Source organism: Apostichopus japonicus, chromosome 10, assembly GCF_037975245.1.
Source record: "Apostichopus japonicus isolate 1M-3 chromosome 10, ASM3797524v1, whole genome shotgun sequence".
Classification (NCBI taxonomy): domain Eukaryota; kingdom Metazoa; phylum Echinodermata; class Holothuroidea; order Aspidochirotida; family Stichopodidae; genus Apostichopus; species Apostichopus japonicus.
This window is the reverse complement of record NC_092570.1, coordinates 12800489-12826871: the sequence shown is the minus strand read 5'-3', so window position 1 is coordinate 12826871 and position 26383 is coordinate 12800489. Positions and strand designations below refer to the sequence as shown.

Genomic DNA, 26383 nt, shown 5'->3' with positions numbered 1-26383 from the left:
CAAAATTCTGTAACGTTTCATTCAAATCAGATTCGCCATTCTTAAGTGGCAGAGTTTTGAAATTGTAAATTATGCATTATCTAATTGCTTCCCCCGTTGACGTCACAAAAATATTACGTAATAGTAAATTTGTCTAATTTTCACACTGCATCGACTAAAAGTCTGTCTGGTGGTTGGATTTTCAATACTAATCAGAAGGAATCAGAATCTTCAAAGTCAAGTCTACACTTCCACTGACATTTAACAGTGACAACAAGTGTATTTTCTGTTATATTGGCCGCTATCTTGGTAATAGGTGACCCAAGCAACATGTCATGACCATCATATGTTTCAGTGACCCCAGAAACACCTGAATTGACCCCTCATTTGTTCATTTCTGATTTCAACAGCCAGATATATGACATTTCCTTTTTTCCTGGCGGCCATCTTGGATTTTGGCCGCCATCTTGAAAATGGGTGGCCCAAGCAACATGCCATGACCATCATCTGTTTCAGCGACCCCGGAAACACCTGAATTGACCCCTCATTTGTTCATTTCTGATTTTTACAGCCAGATATATGACATTTTCTTTTTTCTGGCGGCCATCTTGGATTTTGGCCGCAATCTTGAAAAATCGGAACCGATTAAGTGGGTTCCACGGATAAAAGTGATAGATAGGTCGAAAAGAAACTCCATGCAAAATTTGGTGCTTTTGTCCGGCCGGTAACGTTAAAGTTGCTAAGCCACCTGACTACCAGGGTAAATGTTGGATCAGTTGCTCTATGGTTGGATGTAGTCTGCGCTTCGTGAGTAACAAGAGGGGGCACAGTATTGAAGTACGTAGGCAATATGACTCACAGAACTAGTTTACTAAACACGCCAAGCAAGTTCATTCGTAACACCAATCCAGTTCGGAGTTTCGATTTGCGAAAGGGATTGTATTGTAAATGGAATATACACAAACCTCGCTCAGCATTGTTAAGAATTTTAGACCAAAAACCCGCTTACATGTTATGCAAGAAACGAATCATCCAAGATACACTCGAGTTTTGACTAAGGCTATGTGTTGTAGGTAAGGTGATATGATCTTTTCTCCACAAATTTTCAGGATATGCGCATGTGCAGTTGAAACTCCGAAGTTTGAACAGGCCTAATACAAATTGCGTGGAATTTAGCGAGATATGCACACTACATTTGCGGGTATATTTGAAGAGTTGGGGTAGCTGGTGAAATCGCTGCAGGTCAAAGCATCGAGGTACTATATACGGAGTTGGAGAGGAGGAAAGAGTGGCAGGGCAGGCGAAATAATTAAATAATGGTTCAATAATTCAATTTTAAGTACAGTATTTTATGCTGGCATTTTGTCTCGACACTCGTTTTACTTGATTACCGACATTCCCAGATTATCTCTACACATTGTTGGAGGGGCTCAATGAAATCAGTTTAAAAGTGCAGTATTTTTATGCTGGTACTTTGTCTAGACACTCGACGTTGTACTTGATTTCCGACATTCACAGCGTATATGCATAGCCTATAAGTATAACATTATAACATTTTAAAAGTTGTTTACCCTGCAGCCTCCTATTCGTATGAGTTGAACTAACGCACATGTTATCTGATAGGCTGGCTGTGGGAGATACGGTAGCTTATAAAACAAGGTTTCCACAAGTTTGCGTTTGGTGACTCCAAATGGACTTGGACCTCCAAGACCCCTATTGTTTTTGGTGCAGGTGTGTATAGCCACGTACAGTAGACTGACCTGTGTTTATTTAATGTATCAAAATGGTGGTTCGGGCCATTTCTATAGTAACAGCTAGTTCTGCTTATACTAACACCTTTCTAGTGTACTGAAGTCATCGAAACCTCAATGCATTTTGCATTCTGGTTTACATTACGCGGTTGAGCAATTTTGAACAGCGCCGATAGCAACAACGTAAGTTTAGACAACGACGTATGTTTAGACAACGGAAGTTAAAATAACAACGTGAGTTTGAGCAACAACGTGGTAAAAAAGCAGCAACAACTTTAGTTTAGACTGCAACAAACTTAGTTTAGACAACGAAATATGGTTGCCCTTTTCGCGTTCCATACTGAAGCACTCCTTGCCAAAATTTTGGCTGGCTGCCTACATACCTCAGGCTCAAAGACTTCTAAGAATCGGCAAGTGCTGATTGGCTATGGGGCTCTCATGCTTACAGTTCAACAATTAATAACAACTCCCAGTCCTGCTTTAATTCCACTAACAGCCTATGCAGAGCTTAACCACAAATGTAAACAAACACTGCAGAGACTGGGAGACAAATTAAAGGAGCTTTGGCAAAAGGTGAAGGCTCAGATTTTTTTAAACAATGGGGATTAATTGTAATTAATTAACTTTTGACCAAAAATTATTAGGCATCATCTTATTCATACACAATCCAACAATCATCAGTTCAACTTTGAATATGATCCATCAAAATCTTAAGGAGATTGAGATATTTGAAAATATTACAAAGAATGACCCCTGATTGACCCCCTAAATGACATTTGACCTCAATTTTCCGAAAACCCCTCATAACCCTCATCCCGAGGAACGTTGTGACCAAGTTTCATTATAACTGGCCATACACTGTACGAACAGGAGCAATTTGAAAATATAGGGCGGCGGCCCGGGCCACAAAAGACCCCTAGTTGATCTTTGATCTCAAATTCATGAACACCCTGAAGGTAAAACTTCCATAGTACTATCGTGACAAACCCTCAACATTGTACCATGGAATCTGTAGGAGAAGAAGCATTTTGCGTATTTCCACAAAATGGCCCATTACGGCCCACAGGTGACCATTGACCCCAAATTTCGGACCATCTCTGATGGCCCTATACCCAATGGTCCTTGTGTCCAAGTTTCATGATATTCCATTAAATACTATGTGAGTGGGAGCGGTGTTACCAATTGTTGACGGATAGAGTGATAGACGCCGCACTGTAACAATAGCTCACACCAGCATGCTGGTATGAGCTAAAAATGGAGTTGTCGGTGTAAGGGGTAGGGTGAGGCGCACGTCCCCTCTGTAATCTTCGATCTGTCACTGGCTACCCTGTGTATATAATAGGGATCAGCGCTGTAATTATGACTGTTCCTCTTTCTCTTCCCGAGGTCTTGGCGTTTATCTTCTACTTCCTCCTTTTCTCCTTTTTCTCTCTTTCTTCTTTTTCTTTTCCCTTCCTTCCTCTCCTCCTTTTCTTTTTTCTCCCTCTTTTTCCCTTTTTTTCCCTCTTTTTTTCTCTCCTCTTTTCCTTACCCGGGGGGCGCCCGCCCCCAACGCCCCCCTGGATACGCGCCTGTTGCGTATATTCATTCATGACACAGTCACAGTCTCGATGTAAGGGGACTGGGCTTGAGAGCGGATCAGTCGTTCGGTTGTTCGTTTTCGTGCCCAGGTTCTTTCCTGGGTGACTTTTCTTAAAAAGTATTCATTCAAGACTCGTGAACTCGCGTCATGAAGTTGATTTTAGCGTACCCATTCCACGAAACGACTTACGATTTCAATAGAGCGGCCCACGAATCTTAGATAACGTTAACACGATGGAATGTAGCGTATGTATCATAACTAAGGTCAACATGTGATTGTGATCCAAGCATTAAACGTAAAGTTAGGGCGTATGAAGGGAAACCCCGTTTCTAGACTTAATTAATTGTCATTGTGTTATTCAGTGTATGTCTTCGAACTTCCAGGCGATGGTCATTGTTGGTGCTGACGCAACGAGCAATCTGATTGGCTGAAAACTCTGTAATTGCAAACCTGTTTGGGGGAAAAAAATATTCGCATCCGGGTCGGACCTTCATAACTTCGGATTGAGCGTCAAAAGTGAATACGAAAACACGTAACATCCCTTTAAATATATGTTGGCTCCAATCATAAGTAACGACTGACCAGTAAAACAAAAGAGAGAGAAAAAAGACACTATGGTCGGTCCGCAATGTTTGAAATCCCCAGGCGATGATCCAGGGATGTGGAAGGTGTACCCCTCTCATCGCACCACCCTCTCCCCACCTTTCATTCTCACACAATATTTTAAAAGTATAGCAATTAGCACAACATTGCGTTTAAACCTCATTATAGATCTTATTTTCTTGCCTCAGAGTGCACCATTTTATGTCTCAAATAGATTATATGAGGGAGGACCGTGTTCATGGGAGTCAGTTTCAATGACCCTGGGCCACACCTCCTCCTTCCTTGGCATGAGGGCACCTTTCATCCTTTTGCCTCTGTATTGCCTATTAGATACGATCTGAAGAGTTAGTAAACATAATACACCGCCACCCTCATAAACATGATTGTGATTTTTGTGTGCCGCCTACCCGGTACTACGTACTCGAGTAGGCAAGCGACGTAGCCAGGAATTTGCAAGAGGGGGGGGGGGCACTTTTGCAATTGATATGGGAGAGGGGTATAAAGGGAGGAAGTGTCCCCCTCCCCTTTGAGAAATTTTGAACGATTGAAATTCCTTAGATGCGATCTGATGCAATTTTTGGACAGTTCATCATTATCATATGATATCACATCATCAGCAGATTTTGTTTCCTGTTTGAATTATTTTATATGTTCTTTTACATATTATATCAGAAAGACAAACATATTGCTCGTTTACATTTTTTTCCAGTAGGATGATTCTTGTTTATTGTCCAATGTCTGGACTTTAATACATTTGACGAACTTAACTGATGGACAATATAAACTCTCATATTTTGTAAGACAGCCAGATGTGGAGTGACTTAAAGACAAATATCGTTATCGGAGTGTATTAGCAGGGTAATAATTATTTATAGGAAGCGCGTATCACGTACGATTGCTATCTTAGCTTCATAACATGCTGTTCGTGCAACGACTTATGACGAATCAATTCATAGAAAGGATGAGAACGCACTTTGTCGACGTCGTTGTGCATACGGTTCGTGACACTCAACCGAGTGCGGTTAGGAAGGCTTTATGTACTTTATTACGCATTGGCCAACTGTAGGCTTGTAATAGGCTAAACTTAGCTAATTGCATCTGCCAAACTTAGTAGCTGAATCAGTAGACCTGGATGTTACTATGATAATAGTCGAGTTAACGGAGCTGACGAGTATTCAAGATCAAAAGAGCACTGACAAAATACCATGCAAAAAACAACAACCGTTTTAACATTTTTTCGACACTGAAAGGGTGAGCGGGTTGCGCCCCCTGCTCCCCCTGCTCCCCTGGCTACGTCCCTGGAGTAGGCTACTGTAAGCAGCAATGTATATATGCATTCACTGCTTTAGATGTGAATATGTTCGAAACCAATATATATATAGAGGGATGACCTGAACAAAAACTGTCGATTGTTTGGTGAACGTATATATGCACTTGAAACTGATGCCTATATCTATTCATCAAACTTCAAGACACCTGGTTGGGTACGTATAGCATGACTGCTCGATCGCCACATGAGATCAGTATTTACTATACATTCAGGTACGGACCCAGGTGGGTGTGCAAGATGTACACCCCAACCCCCCCCCCCCCCTTAAAAAAACCCCAAACACCACCACCTCCAGTTCTTCTACCGCACACAAAACTTCAAATTAAAGTAGTCATTGGCGATCGTTTGCGTTTAGATCTAATGGTTGCCTATTATAGTCTATAAATATCTCAGAAGCCCCACCCCTCCATGAGAGAGGGCTTCATAAAGTCATGGATCCACCCTCGATGTTGGAAGTGGTGTTGCTTTAATTTCATAACAGCTGCTATACAACTTGATGAAACGTGTTACATTTCAAACAAAATTAGAACAAACCAAAACTTTACAGAGCAACTGTGTGCAGTCTAGCCTATACATTACATATAAGTAACAGTGCAGAAAGCTATACTGTATGTATGTATTTTAGATCCTCCTGCAAGCAGGAACTCGCGAAGAAGCCTCATCGGCTTATCAAAGCCGCAAGCTGGCCGAAGTCAGTCTCTTACATTCATATTTAACGTCCAGTATTATGAATTGTCAATTGTAAACAACTCTGTAACTGGACGACGTATACATTAATCTTAGAGCGACTCGAACTCGGGACCTTATGATTGAAAGGCACCGGCGTTAACCACTGAGCTATACTATTGTCAATTGTGTCAGAGCGAAAACTTATTAGTTCATACTTTCACCGTTTGGGATGAAGAGAACCCTCGAATTAGAATCTGTTGGGAAGTGAAATACTTTCATGAACTCAGCCAACTACATTAGATATTCAAATTCATAATTATAATAATCTGTACCCATACATATGCAATCATGAAATTGCCAAACATACTATGCTGTTTATACATTCTCAAACAGTTCACTGCATACATGTAACAGGAATAATACCCGAGTATGTGATCGGCTTTTTGGGCTAAGATCATGAATCCTGTTCAATATAATATTCCCCTTTCCAAGGGACTCCTCATACACATTTGATGTAACATGGTCATGATCACACGGTCAAAGTCTCGATGTAAGGGGAGGCCGGGGTTAAGATTGGATCTGTTTAATTCGGTTGGTTTTCGTGCCCAGGCTTGAGCGACTTTTCTTAAAAAGTACCGGAGTATATGTGATGAAAAGAGCAGTGATGATTGATGATAGTGCTTTCACCCATATACCGTACAAAGTGTTGTATGCGAGTACAAACTCATAACTATATGAGTAAAAATACATTTCTTTTTACTGAGTATAGAAGTACGAGTACATCAAAATGTACTCGAGTATAGGACCATCGCTAGTCTGACTTGAACTGTGACCGATGAATTTTAAAGGAATTATAATATCAGAGAGATTGAAAATGACCTGACACTATAGTGTATATAGTACGATGTATCTAAAAAAGAAGTAACTGAATAAGTCCCACGGTGTTGCTATGGTAACTTATTTCATTATGCAATTTTTAAACGCATGTAAGGCCAAATGGATGTAGCATTCAAAATCGGGGATCCATAATCCACAGGACGAGTGTCCTGTACTGACTAATATCAGCAATACCATATTTTCTAAACAGGAAGAGAGAGAGAAGCAGGCAGCTGTGTAGAGAGAAGGAGAGAGAGATATGGAGATGGGCCCAGCTGGCGCGTAGCCAGGAATTTGCCAAGGGAGGGGCGAAACTGTAGGCAAACTATCAGAGCCGTAGATACGGCACTCATGCAAACTATCTAAGCGTAGCGCCACCATAAGTTGGCGCGAAGCCAAAGAGAACATTTTGGCTGAAAATGCATCCCAGATCGCTGGAAATGGCACTTCCCAGGCCTTGTAAGTTGCATCTTAGCATTTTCTCTTTTGAAAGTACTAGCGATATCGTAAAAACATAAAAAAAAATATGCTCAAGGGGGGCGACTGCCCCTTCGCCCCCCCCCCCCAACTTGGCAACGCGCCTGGTTACTCATTGTACAGTTACGTATGTACGTGAAAGAACACCCTCTTTAGGTACATGTGGAACTGCGTTAAAATCGATGCGAAGTTTACAAACTTCTCTTGAGCAAGACTAAAGTAAACCAATATTTTGTTTATTTAATCTATCCTGTTTGGCATTTCGTGAAGTTGAGGGCTTCTGGTTGAACTTTACATAGCGATATACAACTCTTGATTTAACAGTTCATAGTTCAATGTGTGAACTTTAACAACAATTACAGATTCGCCATTTCTAGTTTAATCAATGCAATGTCAACATATCAATTAACCAACTGAACTCAATTAATAACCGTGGTAGTATATATTCTATTGAATAACGCCGTGTTGCCATCGCACAGGTACATATACGTATTGGTACTGATTTATCTTATAGGTATACAGTATAGGTTAAACATGAAATATATAAGTTATTAATATAGCCTAAAGACTCTGTTTATACATTCCTTCGGTACCTTGATCATTGACTCTTAATGTTATACACAAGACACAGTGCACATTAGTATACAGAGCCCTGGATACAGACGAATCCGCTATTAAACCAGATTTAAATGTAACGTCTTTGATATGTAAAAAAGATAAGGTAGTGTTGTGAAACATCATGTTGGTTAGCAAAATGATGTTGGTACAACATCACTATCTTGAAATTACACTGGAAATTTGCTTCCAAAGTCACGAGTTAAATCCAAAACCGTCACGAGCATGATATTTTGCTGCATTTAATAGTATTTGAGATCTCAATCCCCCCCCCCCACTCCCCACTTCTTCGCTGACTAACGTGTGATCGTGATAAATCAATCATGAATATTTTGTATAGGTCGGTGGTGAAACATGAAAAGGTGTATTGCAAGCTAAAATCGCAAACGTCAACAATGGTCTGTATAATGATTATAATTTCGCACACTATTTATACACTGATGTCCTGGTTATTCCGCTTTTATAGTTGTTTTTATATTTCTACTGCACTCGTCCCAGTCGCGGTTCTCTTCCGGTGACGGGAAGGAGAACCTCTCACGTCCTGGCCATCCATTGATTGGGGAAGGGAAGGAGAACCACTCCGTTATATTTTGTATATTAGATACAGCTTTGGTTTTAAACAAATCCAAACAAATGATGTCTTAGCCACGATTTGATTACAGTTTAGTCCAAAAACTGTCAAAGTACACGTTACGAAACGGAGAGTAAAAACACCATTCTTCCTTCTTTAATTTTTCAAGAATAAATATTTGTTCTGACGTACCACCGTTAGTAAAATGCAAGCCATATGGAAGAAGCTTTTTTTTTTGGGGGGGGGGGGGAGGGGGTGGTAGTAGGAGGCATGTCCACCTATGCCCTCAGTGACTACAGCCTTGTACATCTTTAACGACATCAATAATTTACTACATAGTTTTAGCCAACATGATGTAAAGGTATACGTACACGAAGATATATTATCCTAAGATATATTATCCTATATATTATCCCAATTATCGAGATTTTATGGTAGTAGACAAACTATACTCAAGCTGCATACGTGTTCAGAGAAATATGGTTAAATGCTTAGTATATGACTAATGAATATGACTAATTAAAAATAAAAAACAATTAGCCAGCTATTGAGAATCAACTACATCATCTCTATTTATTTTTTCTATTGCCAAGTTTCGACCATGCCCGTTTCGTCTCCGAGAAATTTCTGTGGATAGGGGGTTACTTTTCCCGTCCCCCTCCCCTTCCCCGCACCAATCTGGATACGCCACTGAGGCAGCTATACCTTCATTCATATATGTTTAAAGGTTTGACATAATAACAAGTTTCATTGTCGCTATTGTTTCACATGCACCTCTGTTGTGTTACGTATATAGACTTTGCCCCTTCAAATGTTTACCCGTGATTAATTACCCTGGTTTATATCTACACTTTGCTATCATGCTGATTCGAGCTCCTTTGCTGGTTTGTGTTTAACTACTCGTTTTATTAAGTCCTCGTGATCATTATACGTGACCTTTGAATTCATGCCGCTCAGTCAACCATTTTGCTACAAAGATGTTAACTACTGACCTTCACATATTCATCAAGTTGTTGTGAGTAAGAGACACCATTTTTACTATACCAAACAATAGTGAGTTAGTCATAACTCAGGCGCATATAGACCTATACCTCATATTTGAAACTTCGACGTCAACCGGTGGATATTAAAAGACTGTTCTTGAACGGATTTTTCTTTTCTGGAAATATACTGGAGACACCTCGAAACAATGGCGCGATCTGTTATCTCTGTGCTAATGATAATAGCTGTGTTAGGTAAGTGGTGCAAATAATCAACAACGTTAGTATTCGTTTTATATATATATATATATATTACTTATATATATATATAGGCCTACATTGGTAAGCTTTAGTGAGTACACTGAGTCGAAATATGTATGAAGAATTAAATTGTTCTGAAATTGATCTGTAGAAAGGAATCCCCACGAATAATAGATTAGAAACTATATTGAAATTATGAGGATGGGGATACAGAAAGCACTGTTTGTATCGTATTGTCACGTGTCTTGCTATATATGAAATACATGTTACCTGACATTATATACTATATCAAATAAAGAGTAAATGGAATTTGGTAACAGTGGATATAAAGCACACCTGTCGTAAATACCACTTCCATTTTATATTCGAAAACCGACTTCGGTGAGACAGCTGTCGATAGCGTTAAAGATTATATTATTGCCACATATAGAACACATATCATTGTTGATGTTGCTAGGCCGATAAGTAATGCATACAGCAAACAGAAAACAGACAAAGAAAATTCTCTTTTGGAATAGTAATATAAGCTTGTATACACTATTTTTTTCTTCAATTCACAAGCTTTGGCGAGGGGGGGGGGGGAGGGGGGGAGGCAGGGTTCGAGTAGGAGTGTAGGCTGGAAGTTACCTTCACTGTGTTATCGTTTTATTTTTCCAATTCTCTGCCACTCCTAATGGTACTTGCTTTTATACTGATCAAACACAATGTTTGATATCGAAGCGAACATATGATTGCTTAATCACAATACGCAACCATACAGCCAGACACGGTGCAACAACTCTATTACACTGTATTTAACCAATGTTATACAGCAATTCATTTAGAACAGACTGCTTTTCCATGCATGTTCATTTGAATCGACAATTCAAAACAGGCTTTTGAAGGTGAATTCAGCCCCAAAATTGATTTTGTTACCAGTCAAAGCTTTATTTTTTTGACGAATCTATATACGTCATATATCTATATAGTACATAGCCAAAATATATTAATATGTAGCCTACACGTGCGAAATTTCGATTTAGCAAGATATCAAGGGGCCGCGTTCTTGTACTCATATCAAAGGTCGTTCTTGTACTCATATTAAGGGTCGTTCTTGTACTAATATCAATGGTCGTTCTTGTACTCATATCAAGGGGCGATTTTGTACTCATATCAAGGGGCGTTCTTGTACTCATATCAAGAGGCGTTCTTGTACTCGTATCAAGAGGCGTTCTTGTACTCACATCAAGGGGCGTTCTTGTACTCATATCAAGGGTCGTTCTTGTACTCTTATATCAAGGGGCGTTCTTGTACTCTTATTCGATGCCGTTGTACTCGGACAACACATCTGCGTTCAACCACACCATACATCTACAATGTACCGTTTATATGAAATGGTCATTTGTGGAAGTCAATTCACACTTTCTTTACAAGTTTGCGGGGTTAAGAAATGATAAAGAAATGAAAATGTACATTATTCCACAATGTAAATGTTTCTGTTCTGTTTTGATATAGTCAATTCAAGGTACACATTTTATCTGATATATTTAGATGTATTTGCATTACAGCAAACATCATGATATACAGCAAAATGTAGTTTGTTTACTCAACAAAAGGAAGGCTTTGTTATTAACAAAGATAATTATACTAGGTATAACCAGTAGGTATAAGTACGGAGGATTAAAGCTGCAAGCTGGAGATGTCTGAATTTGTTTATTATAAAAACATGTTCTTAATTCCTTTGTTTTTAGATATTCATAGATATGTATAGCTGCTCTTGCTATCTAAGTATGTATCGATTGGATGTTGAGATGTTTCATCTGCTTTAGATAAACCAACGCTACACATAAAGCTAAATACAAAGGGTGTGTGAATACATAATAAATTCGATTAAATCATTTCAGACTCTGAGCATTAAAAAAGAAGCTATTCAGCTCTTATAAATATGAAAATTATTGAAAGTCCTGTAATATTTCTGACCCTTCAATAGTATTGTAATAGTATTATTCAAGATTTGTATTATTAATCATGTACATAATTTACATATAATTTACATACATTTCATGCTCACATTCAGTAGAAATTTCGCGATGATTCTATTCACAAGTCTGAACTAGAAAATGAGATTTTAATAACTAAGCTAGATTGTATGAATAACAATGTTGCAAAAGACGCCAATATGGACACATTTTATATATTATTAACGAATAAGCTCTGGAAATCAATGGCATCATAAGTCCTCCGTAGATGTTATCGCGTTATACTTGATAGCCTTTTTAATATATCATAATATCGATCTTTCTTCTCTCTTTGTCATATAGAGCGAACTTTGTATCTATTATTACCAGCACGATGCTTTCATAGCATAGTACAATATACAGCCTACGTGTACTTATTTACAACTATATATAGCTTACTTGTACACAGGGACGTAGCCAGGGGGGGGGGAGCAGGGGGAGCGACCGCTCCCCCCCTTTCAGTGTGAAAAAAAATGTTTAAAAACTGTTGTTTTTTTAGCATGGTATTTTGTTAGTGCTCTTTTGATCTTGAATACTCGTCAGCTCCATTAACTCAATTATAATCGTAGTAACATTCACGCCTACTGATTCAACTACTTACTTAGTTTGGCAGATGCAATTAGCTAAATTTAGCCTATAGCCTATTACAAGCCTACAGTTGGCCACTGCGTAATAAAATACATATTGCCTACCTAACCGCACTCTATGGAATGTCACAAACCGTATGCACAACAACGTCGACAACGTTCGTTCTCATCCTATCTATGATTCGTCTTAAGTCGTTGCACGAACAGCATGTTATGAAGCTAAGCTAGCAATCGTACGTGATACGCACTTCCTATAAATAATTATTACACTGCTAATACACTGCGATAACGATATTTGTTTTTAGGCCACTGCATATCTGGCTATATTCCAAAATATGAAAGTTTATATTGTCCATCAGTTAAGTTGGTCAAATGTATTAAAGTCCAGACATTGGACAATAAACAAGAATCATCCTACCTGAAAAAATGTAAAAGAGCACTATGTTTGTCTTTCTGATATATTATGTAAAAGAACATGTAAAAGAATTCAAACAGGAAACAAAATCTGCTGATAATATGATATCATATGATCAGGGGCGTAGCCAGTATGTAGCACTGTGGGCCCGGGCCTACACTTTTTTTGGCCAAGTTATCTTTTTTTTAAAACACCCATATTTCAAATCCATAAGCTTGCTGGACGAGTTTAAGAGTCTAGACAGGAATAACTATTGAAATGAACGTAGCAAGAATATGGCTTAATTAGGTGACCTAGTCTTCTAATTTAGGCTGTCATTTCTATCGCGTGCCGTTTCATTCAACACTCTACCCGCCGAAAAAGACTATAGGATCCGATCTTGTCAGTGTTGTAACATCTAGTTAAGAACCTGTTTACGCAGATAATATTTCAGTTGAGAAAACAGTTGAGAAATTTGAATCAGATGGCAATCGTCGGATAGCTCTCGCCTTCTCTTATTAGGCTAACTTAAACATTTACAGTTGTATCAAAGACAATTACTGGCTATAGTTGTATCTAAGACATTTCTGGCCTATCTATATATGTAACTACAAGTATCAGCAGTTGAAAAGTAAGACTACTCTGTACATGTACTTTGCTAATTTTAATTACCGAACATTATGTATTATTGAATTATGTACTATCTTAACTCGTTTGTTTTTTGGTTGAAAAGTGATATTGAATGAGGTGTCTCAAGTTAGCAAGAGGCCATGGAACCAGCATGAACACTCGGGAAGGGCCGTTTCCGGCCATCTTGGGGTTTTGTAAAACCAAAAATTTTCTTGTACGCTCCGCGCCAACCGATGGTGGCGCTCCGCTCAGATAGTCGTGCCTAAATTTTTGAAAATCGATATCAATTGCAAAAAGTGCTCCCCCCCCCTTTCAAATTCCTGGCTACGTCGCTGCTTGTACATGGAACAGGAGTCCATTTGCACTGTCTTGTTGAGTTAATATTTACAATTTTAGTACAATAAGAATACTGTCACAATATCTTGGGGCTTGTTGAGATTAATGTCGAATAATGAGTTTGTGGAACATGGCAAAATATATGAATACTGAACCTTGTTAGATGGATAACAAACTAGTGTAGAGTTCGTTGTGGTCGCTAGTATAGCATTCAGGTATAGCAGACTCCGAGCATTGAAGAAACAATACAAAATATTCATATTAACACGAACCTAAAAAATTGTTGGCGGGCAACTTTAACTTCCCTGGCCAAACAATTAGAACAGAGGAACTTAGGGTTAATCGTAAACTTAACCTGCAGCCATATAAGTGGCATCAATGTATGTATGTATGTATGTATGCATATTAGATCCTCCTGCGAGCAGGAACTCGAAAAGAAGCCTCATTGGCTTATCAAAGCCGCAAGCTGATCGACGTCAGGCTCTTACATTCATATTTAACGTCCATGATTATGAATTGTTAATTGTCAACAACTCTGTAACTGGACGACATACATTAATCTGGGAGTGACTCGAACCGGAGACCTTATGATTGAAAGACACCGGCGTTAACCATTGAGCTAACACTCAATAAAGACCTATCTTTCATACTAGATCATACAAGTTTTGATACGGGATTACTTGTCACTGTGCGTGATGACGAGTTCGCGCGTATTTAATGCCATATACCCCATAACTGTGCGTGATGACGTATTCACGCGTATATACTGCTTTTATACGCGTAACTGGGGGTGATGACGTGCGTAACTGTGCGTGATGACTCAGGTGGTTCCGAAATATTCTGTAAATAAATTAAATGGTTGGATTTCAAGCACAACTCATACAATCATATCTTTTCCCCTTGTGTTTTACTATGCCTTGTTCATTTATCTTTGCCAACAGTAGTCTCTGTAATGTCTCTAACTGCACTGCGGTTTTGTAGGCTGCTACAGGCCTGACCAAGTTAATTAAATATTTGAACCGCGCTTGGTAATCCCATCTAATTAGCATATCAGGTCATCGTTATCCTGGTTACTGCAGATCACTCGTCTGTAGGCGTTATCTATAAAGCTTTAACCAAGGTAAACAAAAGACTTGGTTTATTCTACATCTATAGAACACCTCTGTGTTCACCCCTGCACCCCCCCCCCCCAAAAGAAAGAAAGGAGGCTACACATTGCAGATATAATTGTCAGAGAAGTGCTAAAAATAACACGTTGTTTTAACGTCTACTTGAGAATTCTTGAGAAATTTGGGGGTTTATATGTACTATATACAGTGTTCCTATAAACGCTAAGTTACAAACTTCATAATTGCTACAAGATATTGTCATGTAAACATTCCTGGACTGCCGATTGCTGTAGATGTTAAAGAATGTAAATCTGTGGATCACTGTGTCGGTTTCTCCACCCACCCCCCCCCCCCCCACCCCGTGTTTATTACAAGCCGATGTGAAAGCAATATATCAGAAACCAATCTAGCTTGGTAATAGAACTAAAACTAAACACCATAGCCCGGCATTAGCATATAGATTTTGAGTAAACATTTAAGTTCTACTGCTAATAGTTGAGAGAGTTAGATCACGTTGTAAACTCGAAATAGCAATTTATGCTTTGTATGTTTTACTTACTTTATTAAACCAACAATACGAGTAACTAATATGAAATTATTAGGAATTTAGTTTAGGAGGGACATGGGGTCTAGTGGGCTCCTATTGATTTGAACCCTTCCACCCTCCTCCCCCTCCCCCCCCCCCCTCGCATGAAACAACATCGAATCCCTGATAGCCTACTCTCTAACCTTAATGAATGTCTATTTTATTCAGCTGTTTGGGTGAGTTAGTCACAGTAATATATATATATATATATATATATATATATACATATATATATATATATATATATATATATATATATATATATATATATATATATATATATATATATATATATATATATATATATGTAGTAGGTCTCTTATATATTTATATATATATATATATATATACATATATACATATATATGTATGTATATATATATATATATATATATATATATGCACCCTGGTTTGGTTCATGTAATGCATCAATGTCTTCTACATGGTTCTGATTCAGAGGACGTCTTCTATCCCTCCTATCTCTTATCCCTCCTATCCCCCCTATCCGTCCTATCCCTCCTATCCTTCCTATCCCTCCTATCCCTCCTATCCCTCCTATCTCTCCTATCCCTCCTATCCCTCCTATCCTTCCTATCCCTCCTATCTTTCCTATCCCTCCAATCCCTCTTATCCTTCCTACTCCTCCTATCCCTCCTATCCATACTATCCCTCCTATCCCTTCTATTTCTCCTATTCCTCCTACCCCCTATCATTCCTATCCCTCCTATCCCTCCTATCCTTCCTATCCCTCTAATCCCTTCTATCCCTCTTATCCCTCCTATCCCTGCTATTCCTCCTATCCCTCCCATCCTTCCTTTCCCTCCTATCCCTCCTATCCTTCCTATCCCTCCTATCCCTCTAGCCACCTATCCCTCCTATCCCCATATCCTTCCTATCCCTCCAATCCCTCCTATCCCTCCTATCCCTCCTATTCCTCATATCCCTCCTATCCCTACTATCCTCCTATCCCTCCTATCCCTCCAATCCCTCCTATCCCTCCTATCCCTCTTATCCCTCCTATCCCTCCTGTATATCTCTCCTTTCTTTCCCTCCTATTCCTCCAATCCCTCCTATCCTTCCTATCCCTCCTATCCCTCCTATTCCTCCTATCCCTCCTATCCCTCATATCCCCCTATCCCTCCTATCCTTCCTTTCCCTCCTATTCCTCCTATCCCTCTTGTCCCTCCTTTTCCTATACGGCAACTATAGCATAAATACTACGATCAGACAACATTTCGAGGTTAAGATATGATTTGCAAGATGTTTTGTTTAATAGTAAAGATATAAAGGTATCGACTCGATCATGACCAGTCAAATAGTCGAGATCCGAAAGGTGTGAGACCATAGAGGTCCGAAACTGACACCAGCTCGAGGCCAGCTCGAGACCGAGGGCGGTATGGAGACCTCGAACACTAATTGCACATCAATTAAGACATACTGTTATTGAGTTACACAATCCCATATAATTATCCTCAGTGAATCAGTCTCAGAACTTACCATAATGTCTTCCATTTCTCACAGATGGAATTAATTTTCAGTTATTTCATTGTTTTTCTTCTCTTTGTGTTTACAGGATTTGCTAAGGCTGCAACCACGGCGGCCACTACCGCAACAATGACTACTGCGGGACCCACTATTACGGGAACCACTGAGAAAATGACAACGAACGCGATGACCACAGAAGACAAGATGACCACAAGAATGGTCCAGACCACAGCTACACCCCAACCGAACCTACCGACATTCTATGCTCAGACCGTTGATGGAGAAGTGTGTATGATTATCTCAATAAACGCTATCATCAGTTTGGAGGTAAGGAGACAGGTCCATAACGACCCATCACATCCCTCCTGCCCCACAACCGCTGCAGTGCTACATATATGTCCTTCCTCTGTAACCAAATGACTTTGTCCTTATGTGAATGTTTGTTAGTGGATCATGATACATTAGTTCATCAGAGGACACATACACAAAACTTAATGATTTATTGGTGGAACTTTCACTCAAGACCTCGGAAACAAAATAAAATGATATTTCAAAAAATGTCCTTTCCATACACATGATATGGAAACCCTTTGACCATTATTTCAAAGAAAAAAAAAAATTATTTCTTACTCTACGGGAATTGCAATCTTATTATGTGAAATAATCAGTATGCAAAGAAAACATAAAAAAAAGCAAACAAGAATAAATATATTAAGTAAAATTTAACTGCTTGTATGTAAAAGATCAGGGTCAAACAACCAATGGGGTTTAGTACGTGAATTAGTAAGGCGACGATGTAGTCATCTCCGGCAAATAATGTATCTAGATTCCGTTCCTGTGGAACAAAAATGAACTTTGTGTAATTTTCGGTGAGACGGGGGGGGGGGAGGGTGGTGTAATATCCTATGCCCTACCTGTGATAGAATATGTAATCACACCAGATGACTCAGGCGCGTTGCCAAGGGGGGCGAAGGGACGTCCGCCAACCCCCCCCCCCGAGCATATTTGTTTTGTATATTTTTGTGATATCGCTAGTAATTTCAAGTTTATATGCAATTTACAAGGCCTGGGAAGTGCCATTTCCAGCGATTTGGGAGGCATTTCCAGCTAAAATGTTCTGTACCAGCTTCCTTCGACTTATACCAGTTTCCAGCAGCTGAAATTGACTTCTACCGATTTAAATCGACATATACCAGTTTCATTCTACATATCATCGATTTAAATCGACATATACCAGTTTCATTCTACATATCATCGATTTAAATCGACATATACCAGTTTTCGACATATTATCGATTTATTTTACTTATCATCGATTTAAATTTGTATAGGCTATATGTCGATTTAAATAGATGATATGTAGAATGAAACTGGTATATGTCGATTTAAATCGGCAGAAGTCAATTTCAGCTGCCGGAAACTGGTATAAGTCGAAGGAAACTGGTATATGTCGATTTAAATCGGTATAAGTCGATCTCCCATGATTTGAGACTGATGGCCCGCCAGCGAATTTATTTTTCCTGAACCTTTCGGGCAGTGTACGTGGAGTTTAGCCAATCAGAGCGAGGCTGTGTTGATGACGTACTACTCAGTAAAGATGGTCAGTCGGGTAAATGCGTCGCTTCAATAACATAAGGTGGAAAACGAAAGACCGCGAGTTTGAGCCCCCGTGTGGATTTTCCCTCCACTTTTCCCCATGTCCAAGTAGTTATGTAGTTATGGTTTTAGTGCATGGTCATCTCCGTAGATAGTGTGGCGAAAATATATATAGTTTCTTTTGTTTATTTTCCTTCTAGATCTTATTAGAGGGAAATCGGTCTCAGCCCCAAAATGTGGTACATCCGTTTTAGGAAAGTTTATCCTAATTTAAAGGCAGATGACTGGCTAGAAAAATTGACAAGGGAAACAGATATTCATTCTGGAACAATTTAAAAGAGAGGATTTATTGCATAATAAATCAGTTTACAACAAATATTGGTAGTTTCCACAATAATCCGTGTCATTATTGCAAGGCCTACATACCTTCTGCTGTAGTACAACAATTACGTTGACTTATCGAATGTGATTTCCCCACTTCAACATTTGGTAAGCACGCCGCCATCTTAACTGTAGTACGTCATCAACACAGCCTCGCTCTGATTGGCTAAACTCCACGTACACTGCCCGAAAGGTTCAGGAAAAAGAAATTCGCGGCCCGCCATACTCCCCTCCCTTGGCAAATTCCTGGCTATGCGGCTGAGGTGACTATCTCTCATGAACAATGCGGTAGTAAGGAACATTCTACAGTGTTATGGGCTTCTTGTGACCCGCGGATAGAGTATACATATTTTCTCTGTGGTCCGTCAAATCAATTTCTTGCCCCCTCGTGGTTTAGATGATTGAGGTGCTTTACGATAATGATTTTGTGTTTGGAATAAAATAGTTAAAACGGGAAAAAATAGCTCAAATGAACTCAAACTCGCATTTCGGTGGTTATAAGATTTGTTTGGGGGTCAGATAGATTACTAGGAATGTATTATATTCTCTGAAGTGTCATTTCACAAAACCGGTTAAGTAGAAACACAGCAGAGAATATTCAATTGAGTTTAAGGAACATATGACCTTTGACATTAAGCAAATAACGTTCCCAAGTAAATAGCAATGACAACGTCCACAGCTATATCTACACAATTACGTCAAAACAACGTCATGAATTATATTTTTTAAAGAAATGCTAGCATAACACATTGGTAACCATATCTTATGGCAGTGGCGTACTATGCGGAGATGGGGAAGGGCGGGCGCAGTCGCCCGGGTACCAAAGGGGGGCAGTCGCCCGGTACCAAAGGGGGGGGGGGGTTGCAATGCCACATATTGATCATATAAGCAGTTCAAAGCTTTGCCAACGATAACACCAGTTTGCATCTAAGCCACCCTACATAATCAAAAATTATCTCAAATTATCGACCCTCCCCTAAGAAAGCATCCCCTGCACGAAGTGACAATTAAAGGTAAGATTCGCCACGGGTACCAACTACTCCAGGTACGTCACTATCTTATGGTTAACCAAAACTTCTATACTTGTCCAGACGCAGGAAGGAGACAAGATACAATCTGATATCCCCGAAACCGCCTCGGTTGTGAAGGGTCCTGAAGAATGCCCCAAGGACCTTGAAACCGCCTACATCGAACTCGTCTGGAATGTGGATGAACACGACTGGACCCTGGGCCTAAGCTTTGAGGCGATGGAAAACGACTACACGGTGGTATTGGTAAATGGCAGCTACAGCGAAGGTAAGAAATACCTGGCCCACCTGGTCATGTTGAGGGGATAAATCATGGCATGAAGGGGGTTTTGAGGAGGGTAGAGATACAATGACTGAAAAACAGAAGCTCAAAACTTTCTCCAAGTAAGAGAACGAAAAGTTATGTAAACTATATCTTCTGTATTCTATGAAGTTTGTTTTCCTATAGCTACATATCGTAAGTTTTAAACATACTATAAGTGATTATGAAGATATCATTAAGAAACACAAGGGGGGGGGGGTCTACTTTGGAAATGTCGTTTTTTGTCTTGCTTTATCTATTGATCTAAACCTGTGGGTATTTTCCCATTCTTTTCCAAGAAAATGGATGAACTTGATACAACGACACGCCGAAAACTACCTTGTCCCTACAAACAAAAATGAAGTTTGCTTTAGAAGTCAATATCCACAACCATTAATTTGATCTCTATTTCCCGTATCATTTGAATTACGTATCCTGGTGTTCATGACCCGTTTCTTCATTGTGTCTCTCTCTGATAAAAGATACCGATAACGGTACAACACTCATCAACGAATGGGAGGTTAAAGATTTCGAATTTGCCTCCGCACCACTCGGTAACTCCTTACACTGCAAAGATGTCCATTTAGATTATATTCACTTTGTGGAGTATAAGTTCCAACCGTTTGCGCAGAGAAATGACGGCAAGTTTGGAGAAGGTAAGATAATAATTCTAAACTATTTACCAGTTTGGTTGGTGAAGACGTTCAATCCACCATATGGAGTGCATATCCTCGAGTATGACTATACTTATGAAGAAATATTGATTCATTAAACGGCATTTAGTAAAGGAGACAATAATACTCGCATATCGTGGCATCACACGGTAAAGTGATTATAAGAAAAGTGCGGTGTTATTGACCCATAAATTGTACCTGTTTAGTAGGAGGAAGGAAGAGGGTGGAGGGGGGGGGGGGGTGGGGTATAATCATTATATTGGACAATATGGTGCAAGGGGGTACGGCTGGTTGGAGGGAAACTTGATTATGGTCTACTTCGGACATTATAAGGGGAGATGCATTTCTCTTTATGTGTCAATAAATATATTTGAAAGTTTTTCACATTACGATTGTGGGTAACATTTCTTCTTCCTTCTTAATGTATTTTCTTTAGTTTTTCAATCTTTATCAAGACTTGTTTTTCTTGTTATCTTCCTTGCAGTTGTTGAATGCAGTAGTGAAGAGGAAGGTTTGTCTACAATGTGGATTATTATTATATCCGTCTGTGGTGGCGCTGTTCTAGTCTTTGCTCTTGTAGCAATCATGTGTTGTTGTAAGAGCAAACGTGATTCCTACCAAAGTGTTTAAATGTATTAATTTCAAATCGTAAACAAGAAGGGCAATGGATTCAACGCAGTACAAAATAATAGTTTGTTTGTTTGTTTGTACATGATAAACAGTTGCTCTTCAGTGATATTTCAAAATTTGATCAGGTATAATGTAATCAAATAAAAAGTGTTCCTTGTCTTTGTTTTTATACAGTCAAGCATTTTTCTTCTGTTTGATCAATTAACTTGAACGTGAACAGATATAAACCAAACTTACTAATTTACACCATTTTCGGGGTGGGGTGGGGAGGGACAGGGGAGGGAGCGAAGGAAGGAGGGAGAATGTATTTTCGAGTCGAATAACAGTATATGGCTAGATGGTTACAATATACCCATGCCATGTATGGGGATTGTAATTAAGTTTCCTAAAGAGTTGAAACCTCTAAAGAACAATATATGTAAAACAAGGCCTATCAGAAAAATGGATTTAAATAATATGACAATGATACGGGCCAACTACAGATTATTGAATGTTGCTTTAAGGTTAATGTAATACATGGCACATTTCATACCGCGGAATGCGGTGTCCATTAAGTGAGAGGTGGATGGGTCGATGATAAGGGATGGTCGTTTATAGGGGATGGACTATTTGTCACATAATCTTCCAGTTTGTTTTATGGATTTAGTTCAATGTTGTTTGATCAATAAGTATACCACATTTGCCTTGCCTTTTTTCTTGCTATTTTGGGACTCTGGTAATTACGAAATTTCTTCCAGGTTGTTTTTCCGTTGCTCTCGTCTGCTTTCAATCAAGTTTTGTCTCAGTGTGCTCGTCGCATTCGATGTCAGTTTAAAGTACAAATGAATTGAACCTTTTAAGCGATATTTGCATAAAAATGAATTATCGATTTGTGTAATAATGATGATGTATATGTATATAAGATCCTCCTGCAAGCAGGAACTCGCGAAGAAGCCTCATTGGCTTATCAAAGCCGCAAGCTGACCGAAGTCAGTCTCTTACATTCATATTTAACGTCCATGATTATGAATTGTTAATTGTCAACAACTCTGTAACTGGACGATATATATAAATTAATCTGAGAGTGACTCGAACCGGGGACCTTATGATTGAAAGGCACCGGCGTTAAACACTGAGCTAACACTCCATGTTTATCTGGTATGTTATCTGATATGTCATCTGTCATCTGATATGTTATCCATATGTTTATCTGATACCAGTGTAAATCATATCACTACATGCAACGACGTTCTGAATCTTGGTAACACGTAATCGAAATTACTTGAGCAGGGTTGACAATTGATGCTTAATTTAAGACCTGCAGTTTGATACTTTTTCATTGCTACGATAGGAGTAACCTTCACCCGTTGAATCTCTTATGCAGTCAGTATTAAAACTACCGACAGTAATTAATATATGTATATTTTCACATGTGTGAAATTGGGGAACGGGGGTTGACGGCACACGTTGTACTGACGATCACTCACAAAATGGTTGCTATGTACATAACTATACGATCCAATATAATAGTGTTGTATTATACCGCGATGTGTCCTTGTAACAGACGAAATGTATGATCCAGTGCCTTCATTTATGTACTTCGCAGGTCCAACGAAACTAGTTTCAAAATGCTAGTTTATGAAGTTGAAGACAACTCCTTACTTTCTCTTATTAAGAGATATAATTTTCATGCTTTCTTTTACCCCCATTGTTCTTTCTTCAAGCAAATCGTTTCATTTTTTGTTGTTGGTAGAATCTGCAATTAAAAAAAAACAATCAGAAAATCCTGTTTCATTTAATATTTGCGGTTGTCCTGGTACCCTCATGGTGATTTCATCAGACTTTACAGGGTCATATCCCCCGCCACCGTGGACCGCGGAAGAGGGTTGAAGTTCATTTAACTAGGGCCAGCAATATCCGCCCCAAGGAGCTGGTTTCCTACATTTTGAGTCAGAGAGGACCACCACTGGTAAGCAAGCAAGATAGCCACCCGCAACCTTGTGTTTTTTTTTTATGTGTAAGGGTTCAGAGCTGTTTACATGAAAGAGTCACGGAAGGGCCCCTGCTCTCATTCTTGAAACTTTGACCCCTGAAGCCCTAGATATGGCATTGTTTAAAAATAGAGGGGGTAAGTACAAAACTTTGAGAGGGACTGGGGTATGTGACTTTGATTTGAGTGGGAAAGTTACGGACAAAATGGGCCCTCTTTGCATTCCATTTTCTTCGTCTTTCGTTTTTAACTAAACGGCATTTTCCAATAAGAATGTTAAAATGTTAATGCTGTTTAATTTTGTCAACAAAGGGAATATTGTTTAATTACAAAAAATGGGAATGATATATTTTGGTACCAAACAGGAGCAATTCCTATTAAAATGGGCTCTATTGAAGTTTTTACAAACCTGGGGCGCATTCCCACTGTGAACCCCACCCGGCTGCGAATTTGTTTCTCCCAAACAGGTTTTCAATTACGGAATTTTCAGCCAATCAGATTGCTCGTGACGTCAGCATCAATGATGACCATCGCTTGGAAGTTCGAAGACATACGCTGAGTTACCGTTGACACTTTAAGTCTAGTTACGGGGTTTCCATTCAAACGCCCGAACTTTACTTTTATTGTTTGGATCACCTGTTGACCTTACTTATGATCCATATGCTACATTCCATTGGGTTCGTGTTTAAGTAATCCAAGATTCGTGAACCGTTCTAAAATCAACTTCACGAAGTTCACGACGCGAGTTCACGAGTCTTTAAATGAATATGCGCAAAACAGTATAGTGTGCAGTATTATATATTTCTGTCACTGAACTGTGTACACAGTTATAATACATATACGCCTATAGCGCGTGTTTTATGCACCCATATGTACAAAACTTTCACTGTGCGATGTTATCGAATAACGCCTTCACAGAGAACTTCGATCAAAGTAAATCATACGATACTAGTGTGCTTAATATGTCTAAACCAATTCCATACATGTCTACATATATATATTTACAAAAAGCTTCGGGTAATTTTGAACGGGTATATCTTCCTTGCAACGAATAGATGCAGACATTTTGGTAACCTCGAAGTGAAAGTTTCCTATGGTGATGACGTAACTTTTCGTGACTTTATTATTTCGTGAAAAAAAAAAAAAAAAACACCCGGTTCCATCACCCCTGCACGCCGTATAAATACACTGACTGAGGCGCTTATGGTATAGGTTTATTGCATTAATGTCACAACATAAGTTGAGAAATTCCAGTTTTTGTAACTTGAGTATTTTTTCTCAGCATACAACACTTTCAGAGCATTTGTATACCTAGACCAGGAGCGGATCTAGGATTTCAAAAACAGGGGTGGGGAAGGTGGTCCTGAGATTGTTGAAGCCGACTACCATGTTGAGGGTCCTCCTCCCAACCCCATCACCCCCCCCCCCCCAAGTGGAAGTTCAGAACGTGATATGGGTATATTCTTATAATCATCTATACCCCCTGGATGTTTAAATCTCGTGGAAGTGCAGGTAATATAGTTGTACTTTGAAGTACTGATATGGAATACGTATCTCTCTCGTACGACAACGTGTAACGAACAGATCGAGGGTATATGGTTTACTAACAAGGCTGTGCGAAATGCCTGATCCCCTCCCCTTCCACCTCCCCACCCCTCCCGCCAGCGACGTAGCCAGGAATTTGAAAGGGGGGGAGCACTTTTTACGACTGATATGGATTTTCAAAATTGTAGGCACGACTATCTGAGCGGAGCGCCACCATCGGTTGGCGCGGAGCGTACAAGAAAATTTTTGGTTTTACGAACCCCCCAGATGGCCGGAAACGGCCCTTCCCGAGTGTTCATTCTGGTTCCATGGCCTCTTGCTAACTTGAGACACCTCATTCAATATCACTTTTAAACCAAAAAAAACAAACGAGTTAAAATAGTACGTAATTCAATACTATAATGTTCGGTATTTAAAATTAGCAAAGTACATGTACAGAGTAGTCTTACTTTTCAACTGATGATACTTGTAGATACATATATAGATAGGCCAGAAATGTCTTTGATACAACTATAGCCAGTAATTGTCTTTGATACAACTGTAAATGTTTAAGTTAGCCTAATATTAGAGAAGGCGAGAGCTATCCGACGATTGCCATCTGATGCAAATTTCTCAACTGTTTTCTCAACTGAAATATTATCTGCGTAAACGGGTTCTTAACTAGATGTTAAAAAAACTGACAAGATCGGATTCTAGACTTTTCCGGCGGGTAGAGTGTTGAATGAAACGGCACGCGATAGAAATGGCAGCCTAAATTAGAAGACTAGGTCACCTAATTTAGCCATATTCTTGCTACGTTCATTTCAATAGTTATTCCTGTCTGGACTCTTAAACTCGTCCAGTAAGCTTATGGATTTGAAATATGGGTTTACAATTTTTCCAGTAGGATGATTCTTGTTTATTGTCCAATGTCTGGACTTTAATACATTTGACGAACTTAACTGATGGACAATATAAACTTTCATATTTTGTAATATAGCCAGATATGCAGTGGCCTAAAAACAAATATCGTTATCGTTAGCAGTGTAATAATTATTTATAGGAAGTGCGTATCACGTACGATTGCTATTGCTTAGCTTCATAACATGCTGTTCGTGCACAACTTAGGACGAATCATAGAAAGGATGAGAACGAACGTTGTCGACGTTGTTGTGCATACGGTTCGTGACATTCCATAGAGTGCGGTTAGGTAGGCAATATGTATTTTATTACGCAGTGGCCAACTGTAGGCTTGTAATAGGCTATAGGCTAAATTTAGCTAATTGCATCTGCCAAACTAAGTTAGTAGTTGAATCAGTAGGCGTGAATGTTACTACGATTATAATCGAGTTAACGGAGCTGACGAGTATTCAAGATCAAAAGAGCACTGACAAAATACCATGCTAAAAAAACAACAGTTTAAAAAAAAAAATCGACACTGAAAGGGGGGGGGAGCGGTCGC

The 26383-nt window shown here is 39.2% G+C and overlaps 1 protein-coding gene across 1 annotated transcript; it reads left to right on the top strand.

The window, feature by feature from the left end:
• Window positions 1-9352: 9352 nt before the first annotated feature.
• LOC139975033 (uncharacterized) lies at window positions 9353-23191 on the top strand. Its single transcript, XM_071982639.1, has 5 exons — window positions 9353-9688; window positions 16907-17145; window positions 19887-20091; window positions 20607-20780; window positions 21283-23191. Exons 1-5 carry the CDS (start codon window positions 9643-9645, stop codon window positions 21426-21428), a joined length of 810 nt encoding a protein of 269 aa, XP_071838740.1. The 5' UTR covers window positions 9353-9642; the 3' UTR covers window positions 21429-23191.
• The last annotated feature ends 3192 nt before the right edge of the window (window positions 23192-26383 follow it).

Bases quoted from the DNA above. Each gene is read 5' to 3' on its own strand.
- LOC139975033 (XM_071982639.1), top strand. From the start codon at position 9,643: ATGGCGCGATCTGTTATCTCTGTGCTAATGATAATAGCTGTGTTAG. The intron at 20,092-20,606 runs GTAAGAAATACC...CTCTGATAAAAG, and splicing joins AAATGGCAGCTACAGCGAAG to ATACCGATAACGGTACAACA. The intron at 20,781-21,282 runs GTAAGATAATAA...TCTTCCTTGCAG, and splicing joins TGACGGCAAGTTTGGAGAAG to TTGTTGAATGCAGTAGTGAA.